The sequence below is a fragment of the Rhyacophila brunnea genome, unplaced genomic scaffold (assembly GCF_057557595.1).
Source record: "Rhyacophila brunnea isolate RB1 unplaced genomic scaffold, BYU_Rbru_1.0 scaffold_20, whole genome shotgun sequence".
Lineage (NCBI taxonomy): Eukaryota > Metazoa > Arthropoda > Insecta > Trichoptera > Rhyacophilidae > Rhyacophila > Rhyacophila brunnea.
The window spans coordinates 34635966-34645922 of NW_028232860.1; the positions used below are offsets into that span (position 1 = coordinate 34635966).

The window sequence follows — 9957 nt, forward strand, 5'->3', positions numbered from 1 at the left end:
TTACAGTTAATTAATTCTTAAACACTATGTGTATAAAAATAATAGTGTCATAAAAAATAAAAACCATAATTCAAATAGCAAAGAGTGCTTTTATCAAAATAAGACGCCCTCTTAGTGATAGATGCCTCAATCAAGGAATGAGACTCCATATGGTTTTCTGATATGTCTTTGGAGATGTAGTTGAAGTGGGTGAGCGATGGAGGACTGATGTGAAGAACTGAAATCTGATGATGATGTAGATTGCCTGTTTATTTGCCATTTTGACAAAAGTACAGTGATCCAATGGTAAAAGATAGAAACGAGGTAGTGTAGTGATAGTTCTCACTGTGGAGTGAGTTTACGAAATGAGAAGATCAAGTGACACGTTTGTTCGATCGTTATAGCCTAACAGCCACATGTCATTCTAATTCTTTTTTTATATCATGTAGATACATACGTAAAACCAGAAGACATCGCTTGGTCTTTCGAGATGTGGTTATAAATATACGTACGTATCCTTAAAAATAAATAGACTGACACGCTGACATATTTTAATATCCTTAAACGAATGACAGTAATGACGGACCACTACTGTATCTCGGTCTCATTGTGAGAGAACAAAAATATACCATTTTGAAGTCATTATCCAAGGAGAGATCAACGGCAAACATAACGGAGGACGATACCTTTCATGAATTAAGAACCTCAGTGAATAGTGTGATAAGCCATATAATATAATAACCAGTTCTTTTGTAATGCTTTGTAGTGAAAAATACTAATTATGTTTTATAACCAGATTACCAATGCGGAGTCAACGTTTAATTGGAATTTCATGGACCTTTTCATTATCCTGATCAGCGAAGGACTTACGGAAAACTTTACGAAGCTGAATGAACGTCTCGATGCAGTTACTGGGAAGGTTATAAAATTACAAAATGTACATTATTTTTTAATTTGTTAAAATAGTATTTGATTCGAGACTGAACATGCACAATATGTACGCCGGCTCTCACGTCTAAACCTTCTAGAAACGTCGCTCCAATGTACCATATGAAGACCGCGCACATAGGCACGTCACGCGTAACCTCTCGAAACGTATACAAATTTTTAAATGCGGCGATCGGCTGCGACTCGCAGCCCGAGACGCATGTAATTTGTTGCTAGCATCACTAGATGTTTTTTTTTAAACTAATAAGTCGCATTCTACCAATATGCGGAGCTCCATTTGCCTACGTGTGTTTTGTGAATAACGATGACGTCACATCGACGTATTCGACACGTTGCAGACGAAACGAGTTTTGGTATGCGAGCCGGTTACAGGGGAGTGTAGTGCTAGGGACGTCTAATGCCAGACAACTGATATAGTATATTATTAATTAGTTTCCTTAATAAATACCACAGATAAGGTATTATTTACAGTGTAAAGCAATTTTGTTACCAGATTTATTTGTTTACAATTTATTTTATTTTATTCAATTTCAAATACCAACTAAGAATCTGGCCAGTCAGCCGAGTAAAATTTCCCGGTTTTCTTTTATTTAAAAAACGCGCTTATTTGGTTTCAGTTTGGAAGCTCTATTACACCCAGTGTGGTTGACAAAAACGTGCCAGACGGTGTATGAAAACAAACTATATAATTGGCAAACAAAAAAACGCTAGATTTTGTGTAAAATTGCAAGTAAATTAACTTATTATACCAAGAAGGAAGTCAATACCTTTACTATCATATATCGAAAAAAGTGCAAAAATCGAAAGAAATGACGATACGTGTAAAAACCACATACTTTAACAGAAATATATTCCAAAATTAACAATAAATACCTACCTATATTGTGTCAATGGCATTAAAGTTTCGTTTCATGTTTGAAGAAGAGAGCTCATTTCTTGCAGGACAGACATACAGAATTAAAGAACACACCTTTTAGATGAATTATTTTATTGTAAAATTATTATTTTATGTACGCAGAAATTCGGATTAATACACAAAAATATTAAATAATTCATGAAATTGTTTCATCGTGTTTTATTTCTCACTAAAATAGGTACCGACCTACCTACATTAAGTATCTGATAGTCAGAAATTTGATACGCATTAAAATAAATAAACTAAATATCTAGCGTTTTTAACACATTTAAAGCTGTTGGAGGCATCAAAAAACGCTAGTAAAAACGCTACAAGCCAGACGCGTTTTTTCCAAGCTAGATGCCTATCGAAAAATGCTAGAAACTGGTAAATGGTAAGAAAAACACTAAATTTGCAACGCTGCTTACACCCCTTACTGTTTGCTTATGCCATAAATGCTTACATTTGTTTTTCATCATAATTACCTATTATTTTTTTGTTGGTAGAACCTTCCCGAGGAATTTTGGAGAGTCACCAGAGAAGAATATGTCGCATTGTCGAGATTAGTTCGGCAGGTAGACGATTGCATCAGCGACATTGTTCTTCTATCATTTTTCAACAACCTTTATTTCATCTGCGTACAGTTCTTCAACAGTGTTAAGTGAGTATCTATAGAATTTTTATCCATTATTTCAATGGTTATGTTATATTTCAAACTTTTACAACGTATATGAAATGCGACGCTAAAGAAAAATATTAGGAAGTCCATGAACTAGCAAAGGAACCGATTATCAACGAATTAAATGTCGCGAACACAAGGGAGGTTTTTAGGTCAATGAGTCAATACATGTTGTATATTATAACGCAGGATTGGCGAACCTTTTTACGAACGCGTGCCAAAATTTCTCAAATATCATTTTTCGATTGTCTGGCGTGCCGAGCAGTTTTTCATGGGGAAAAACTATTTTTTTAAATCCTACCAAAAAATATTATATTGTAGACACCAATGATAATACATGGGGCTTTATAATTTTTTTCAATTGCACCATACATTTCGGTCCACTAATTTTGAAACTGTCTGGAAGGCCAATTCTTGAATGAAGCAGTATTGCCGGTAGCACAACCTAAGCGCAAACCTACTACAACGAAGTATATTAAATGTCAACCGGTGGTGTCGGGTACAGTATGCAATTTAGTATATACGCTTTGCCGGTAGAGGCGCTAGTAACTATCCGTTTGACTTTTACATATTATTAAACGTCAAAAATTTATACGTAGTGAGCAGGCTGTTATTCTATTTTTTCTATTACCGCTGAAAGTATTATTTTGAGTTTAAATTATCACTTAAATATTTATTGTGATTTTGTAATACAGAAACACACATGTTTGTTTGCAAAATACAACGGAAATTCCGTGTTGTAATATTGTTATATTGTAGACGTAACTAGCCTGTTTAAAGATTAATTGGCTACGTACTTCAACAATGAATGATTTAATCATGGAACGTTAACAGTAAGTACCAAAATGGATAAAAATGTTATTTAATTTCTATGACATTCACAAACGATCCGTTTTGGCATGTTTACTTTCTATCTTACTCTAACGCATGGACATGAGGTATAAGCATGCTGAATGCTTTCTCACTCGCACGTATTGATGTCGTTCGAAGCTCTACACACTCAATATCTCCTATAAAACTAAAAAATTTACATGCTTCAGTTAAGCGGTGTTTTTTACTGCTTCGTTCGTGAATTGCCCTTCTGAATTACTACTACTAGCTTCACCAAGTTTTTCTTTCTTATTTGGTGCAGTCATTTTTGTGGGTAGAAATGAAATTGTTTGTTAATGTATTAGATATTTTGGTTCTTTACGCGCAAAATGACACAAGAATTTCTCCGATCAGATAATGGACGGAATAATAATAAATAGACGAATTTATATAAATGGTGTTATGTTGTATTCTTCCAGACCAATAAGGAGTTTCACCCACATCATCTACTTCTCATTTTCGTTTGGATTTCTCATGGCGAGATTTCTATCAGTTTCTTTATTCGCTGCCAGAATCAATTCAGCTTCAAGGAAACCAGCGACAGTCATTTATGCTGTCCCAACCGCCTCCTTCTGCGTTGACGTAAGTTAATCGATTACACTTTAACATGTCGTTTATGTTATATTATAATATACATCACTATTTCCGATCTGAACTGTCAACTGATACTGAACAGACAACTGAACTGGTCGTCTAAAAGGATATTAAGAAGTTAAGCATGTCAAAATTAAAAAAAAAAAAAATTATATATATATATAGATATTCTTTATTGAGTACCTATGAAAGTAGTGTGTAAATAGTTTTTTTTAAGTAAACTGCTAAGGAATGACCGTTAACTATTGAGGGAAAAAATTACCGCCCCGTAGCCAGGGGCGTCACTCAAATTTCCATTCTGGGCAGTGTTGACCTGTGTGTCCCTGATAACTATCTTAGAATCAGTTGTTTATCCTCCCAAGGTGCAGAACCAACCTGCCACTGGTAATGCCATTGGGAAGGCGATGACTATGTTCAACCAAATTGCTTCGGTTGTTGATAAATTCCACTTGCGTGTGCGTGAGTTCGGTAGACAGTATTTTATAAATTCTTAAAATAGGATCTCCGTAGCAAACTCGGTGTAGGTACTTCTTTGAACTTATATAATATTATGTATAATTGTATTTTCACTGCTTTTGTATGTTTATGTTCTGTTCTCTTTTTATGTTTTCATTTTCATCCCTTTTATTATTTTTGTTTTTCTTTCTTCTTTATAATAATGTTTTATGTCATGTTGTGAACGTCTTAAACTTATAATGTGTAATGTCCACAATATTTAAAAATAAATATATTTGAATTTGAAATTGAAATTGAAATTGAAATTGAAATATATTTTAAATTTCCTAGGAAGGCCCTTGTGTGCATTCTCGTATAATAACATAGAGATATATTAATGTTTTTTTTTTATTTAAGTCAGATCTCAGAATTCTTCTTCAGAATTAAAAGAATGTTGAGAGCATTGAAATGATTATTGACGACCCGCTTGTACAGTGGCGCACCCAGGGGGGGGGGCAGGGGGCCCTGGCACCCCCCAAAATATGAAAATCATCAGAATGATTTTACACATTGAAATTGAAAGCCAAAAAACTATACCTTGTCTTAGACAAATAACAAGGCAAAAAAATGATTTGTATTTCTCCAGTACCCTTTTTAGAAAAATTTCTTAGATTTTAATTTCTGACACAAAAATTTCGAAACATTAATGTCAGGTTTTTTTAGAAACCCGTTCCCCAATGAGCTGTCAAAAAATTCTCGGTGTCCACCCGAATTCCAGAGTGGTGTAGGTTGGCTTGGAAGGGCTGACAGGGCTCTAGCCTGGGGGCCCAGTCTGTGGGGGCCCGGCGTGTCGGGTTGACCAGATAAGTGAGATAAATACACATCATAAATTAGATTTAATAGTAAAAAAAGTCGACTGCGGCGCTTATACTTCATGATCATGAACATTTTAAATTATATAATTGTCCAATATATTTTATGAATATTATGTTTCGATACTCGACAGCTCCATTATTAACGTAGATGTATTGAAAATTGCCAATAATTTACTGTATAAGTACACTAAAAAAAAAGTATAACTAAAAGTATAACTAAAACACAATTTGAAAAACGTTTATGTAGTGTTTCAGACTAATCTAAGTGGTAGATTGGGGACCCGTCAAATACCCTAGCCTGAGGGCCCGTTTAATATTTTGGAACCTCAATATTAAAAAACCAAAAATCTACGATAAACGTTCAGCGAAAAGAACGACTACACCCACTAAACTAGACCCACTACAGTCGGTGGTGGTGTAAATCAAAAGAACATTTTTTTCGGTGGAATTCAGCATAAATAGTGTAGCTCTCTAGACCAGTGTTCTCCCAGCTTTCGACATCTGTGTACCCCTTCTATAATTTTCGTAACACTGAGTACCCCTCGTCAAAGAAAAATGCATATAAGTACTTTAATAACAATCAAAATATATTTATTTTTTCCTTTTGTAGTACATAAACAAAATAATAATAAACGAAAAATAAAATTCATTCATAAAAAAATATAAATAAAAGTTATATTATAAAAAATAACATTCATTATAATCAATAAGAAGGATGAAATTGTTTATGTTGAAACAACAGATCATCGTAATTTGGTTCCCTGGTTATTAATTTTAATCTGAGATGCGGTTCCACACCCAAAAGGCTGTTCATTTTTTTTTTGACTTAATGTCTACAAATGCTGAAAAAGCAGCTTCACATAGATATGAAGTTGGAAAAGGCAAAATGTATTTCAGAAATTTCTCTGTTAACGCTGGATACACATGTGCATTTGCAAATAATTATATGTAGAAGAAAAATATCCTATGGGACTAATTAACATTCTCCTCCTTGCCCCCCCCCAATATTAAATCCTGGGTGCGCCACTGCGCTTGTATATTATTTGATATTCAAGTGATGGAATATACCTACTTGGAAAATTATGCAGAGATGTTTTCTACTGTTTTCTGCACTTCTGACAAAGTTTTCGCGGCACACCTGGAACCCCTCGTGGCACACAGTTTGGCAGACACTGAATTCTAAACGATTTCATCAGGAACGCCAGCGCCATCTTTAAATTAATAAAGCCTGAGAATATCTTTTTGCACAAGCATCGAGTGGTCCACTTTTCAGCTATCAAAATCAGATCCCAGATTGCTTGACATATTGATTCGCCCTTTCTTGTTTCAAATTGAATTATAAAAAAAATCTCAAATCAAATATATTAACTAGCAGTGTTATTTATAAACAATATACATTCCTGTTATTCATCAGCTGTCAAAGTCAGACTAGTCCTTCACACAAAAACCGGTGGTAATATCGATTTTTAAAAAAATATGTATCATCTATACATTACATTTGTAGAAGATGTGTTATTGCTAGTATATTATTTATCATGTAACTTATCTATCCAAATCAAACCATTCCCTGTGTGAACACGACAGGCGCGTATGTATGAGCACTATGTAGAACAATGACAGGCAATGACGGGTCATCCATAGACAACAACGGGAGAGGTGGAAAAGGTAGGACCAGTCGTTGTGAATGTATCGGCTTTCTACTTGAGTTGGCAATGGGAACGCCCAAGCTTATAAGCATACCATCGTTGTGTATCCTTTTATTTTTGGAATCAAAATGTGCTAATGGTGCAACACGTTTGATAATTATTATTACCTAATAAGAATGACCATGTTTTCTTAAAATTGGTTTATTCAGGTTCTTCGATTTCTGGAGCAAGTGACAAAGGACGTGGTGGGACTAACTGGATTTAATTTTTTCTTTGTCACACGTGGACTTATACTGACTGTGAGTTTTTTTTTTTTTTAATCAACTATTAATCTTATACCCCGTTTAAATGTTCATGCATTTACTGCTGACGGTACGTATTATCCAGCGCTCGAAATGGAAAATTTCACGACGCTCGATAATTTTACGAAAATATTAACATAGTTATCTAATTATTGTAATGTGTATTTTATAAAAATAAGTGTGTTCGAATTTGTAATATATAGAATATCTAGCTCAGACGGTCAATTTTATATATCCACCAGACAACGTGATAATCTTGAGGATTTTATTAACTGGAACGGCATTCCGGTGCGCTCCAGTACATTTTGAGCAGCCCTGGTATTATCGCAGACATAACAAAAAAATGCAAGTGTAAACACGTATTATGGTGTAAATTGCGAGATTGCATGCACGAAAAAAGATCAGAAGCTTCTCAATTTTCACACGACAATTGGACCGTGCAATATCTGCGTCTGCGCAGTAGAACGATGGTAGCGAACCTGCCGAAAAAAAACGGACTACACCGCGCAGGGTATTTTTGAAGTCAAATGGCACCATAAAATAATGATAACATCGCGTTTCGTTTACGCTTGAAGAATGTGATTGGCTAGACAGTTAGCACTTTAACGTGTAATGTTTATGTATAATTATAGCTATGTATTAATATTTTTTTCTTTCAGATAGCAGGAACTGTCATAACATACGAATTGGTGCTAATACAGTTCAATCCTTCAGCGTCTACAAATACCACATTTATTGACCCGTGTAGTATGTATTTTGAATAGAACTTAGTGTTTAATATTAGTAAAAAAAATCTATAACTTTGATTGACCTTATCACCGCAAGTTGCCACAGAAGCTCTACAGACGCAAGATTCCACAGGATATCACCGCATCCCTGGCTCGCTTGGGTATAATAAATGACCGTAGGTGCCACTGGATCTTGCGATATTTTTGGCTCGGTCGAATATCAAGGCGTTCTAGTGTCCAAGTGTTTCTGAGGGAGTGTGGCCTTCAAGTATAAAGTGTAATTTTTTTCTGTTTTTTTTTTAAATTTTAATTGACGTAATACGAGGGTGGGTCAATAATTCCTTCGAAAAAAGCATTAAAACAGTTTTTATTTTTGTATTTTTTTTTTATTTCTCAACATAATCTCCTTGGAGCTCAATACACTTGGTTAGACGTTTCTCAATTTTTTTTAAACCGTCAGAAAAATAAGTTTTCGGAAGGTCCTCAAAATAAGCATTTGTCCGATCGATGACTTCTTCATTTGAAAAAAAACGTTGTCCACTTAGCCATTTTTTTAAGTTTGGGAAAAGGAAAAAGTCACTGGGGGCTAAATCTGGCGAATACGGTGGGTGGTCGACCAATTTGAACTTCAATTCTTCAATTTTAGCCATTGATCGTAAACATGTGTGAACACGGGCATTGTCCTGATGAAAGAGGATTTTTTTCCTGTTTAAATGAGGCCGTTTTTCTTCAATTTCGTTTTTTAGCTGGTCCGATAAAGATGCATAATAATCCCCTGTTATTGTTTTTCCTTTTTCCAAATAGTCAACGAAAATAATTTCACGTGCATCCCAAAATACAGTAGCCATAACCTTACCAGCTGATTTTACGGTTTTCGCCTTCTTTGGACATGGTTTATCTTCGCAATCCACTGCTTTGACTGTTCTTTCGTCTCGGGAGTATAGTGGTGTATCCATGTTTCATCTACAGTCACAAAGCGACGAAAAAATTCATCCGGATTGCGTTGCATGAGCGACAACAGGGCTTTAGAGGCCACCACCCTATTGCGTTTATTGTCGACTGTGAGCAAACGCGGCACCCATCTTGCAGAAATATTTTTCATGCCCAATTTGTCATGTAAAATAGAAATGACGCTACCTTTTGAGATCCCTGTAACCTCAATTATCTCACTCAACTTTAATCTTCGGTCACTTAACACCATATCGTGGATTCTATTGATCATTTCTGGTGTAGTCACCTCTACAGGACGTCCTGAGCGTGGTTCATCCTTTGTTGATGTACGACCACGTTTAAATTCATTTAACCAGTTATAAATAGTTGCAAGTGAAGGAGCAGATATGCCGTGAACTAAATCCAACTCATTTTTTATTTCCTTTGCTGTTAACCCTTTTATATTAAAATGTTTAATAACAGCTCTAAACTCAATTTTCTCCATTTTCCATTTTTCCATTTTCCACAAGCAATTTTTTTTTTAAATGTACGAGAAACACACAACAACCCGACCAATCTGATTGAAACTTCGCAGCATACTGAATCGGTAGTGCCGCTGCATGAAAACAAACCGCTTACAGTACTAGTCGCGCCACCTGTCGGCTTTTCTAAGGACTTATTGACCCACCCTCGTACTACATGATCAATTGTAATAACAGTGTATGCTATGTACTTATGTAAACGTAAAACTAAATAAGTCTCAGATGAGACTTCGTAGCTTAAAAAAAGGATATCATGTATTTAGGGAAAATTGCACAGCGCGTTAAGGTTCAAATACATTATGATGCACGTCACGTACGGTCACATGCTGTCACCACAAAAAAATTAGTCTATGATTTCGTCATTCCGCAGAATATTTTTAACGATCACTATCTCTGTAAATTCAATGATGAAGAGTACCAACTCTAACGTATTAGTATATTGAATTATTATTCATTATCCATGCCAATATCAATTAATTTTAACAGTTTCTACGTGTGCCTACTTTAAAATTACTTGCGATATTGCATCCATAT

General features: G+C 35.0%; 1 protein-coding gene across 1 annotated transcript; it reads left to right on the top strand.

Annotated features, from left to right (window-relative positions):
- The first annotated feature begins 787 nt into the window (after window positions 1-787).
- On the top strand, window positions 788-7987 carry LOC147071580 (gustatory receptor for sugar taste 64f-like). Its single transcript, XM_085947974.1, has 5 exons — window positions 788-898; window positions 2329-2483; window positions 3791-3953; window positions 7131-7220; window positions 7883-7987. Exons 1-5 carry the CDS (start codon window positions 812-814, stop codon window positions 7985-7987), a joined length of 600 nt encoding a protein of 199 aa, XP_085804100.1. The 5' UTR covers window positions 788-811.
- Window positions 7988-9957: the final 1970 nt, after the last annotated feature.

What these genes read in the sequence shown, in the direction of transcription:
- LOC147071580 (XM_085947974.1), top strand. Translation starts at nt 812, where the DNA reads ATGGACCTTTTCATTATCCTGATCAGCGAAGGACTTACGGAAAACTTT. An exon ending in TCGATGCAGTTACTGGGAAG is followed by an intron (nt 899 to 2,328) that starts GTTATAAAATTA and finishes TTTTGTTGGTAG; the next exon opens with AACCTTCCCGAGGAATTTTG. An exon ending in CACGTGGACTTATACTGACT is followed by an intron (nt 7,221 to 7,882) that starts GTGAGTTTTTTT and finishes TTTTTCTTTCAG; the next exon opens with ATAGCAGGAACTGTCATAAC.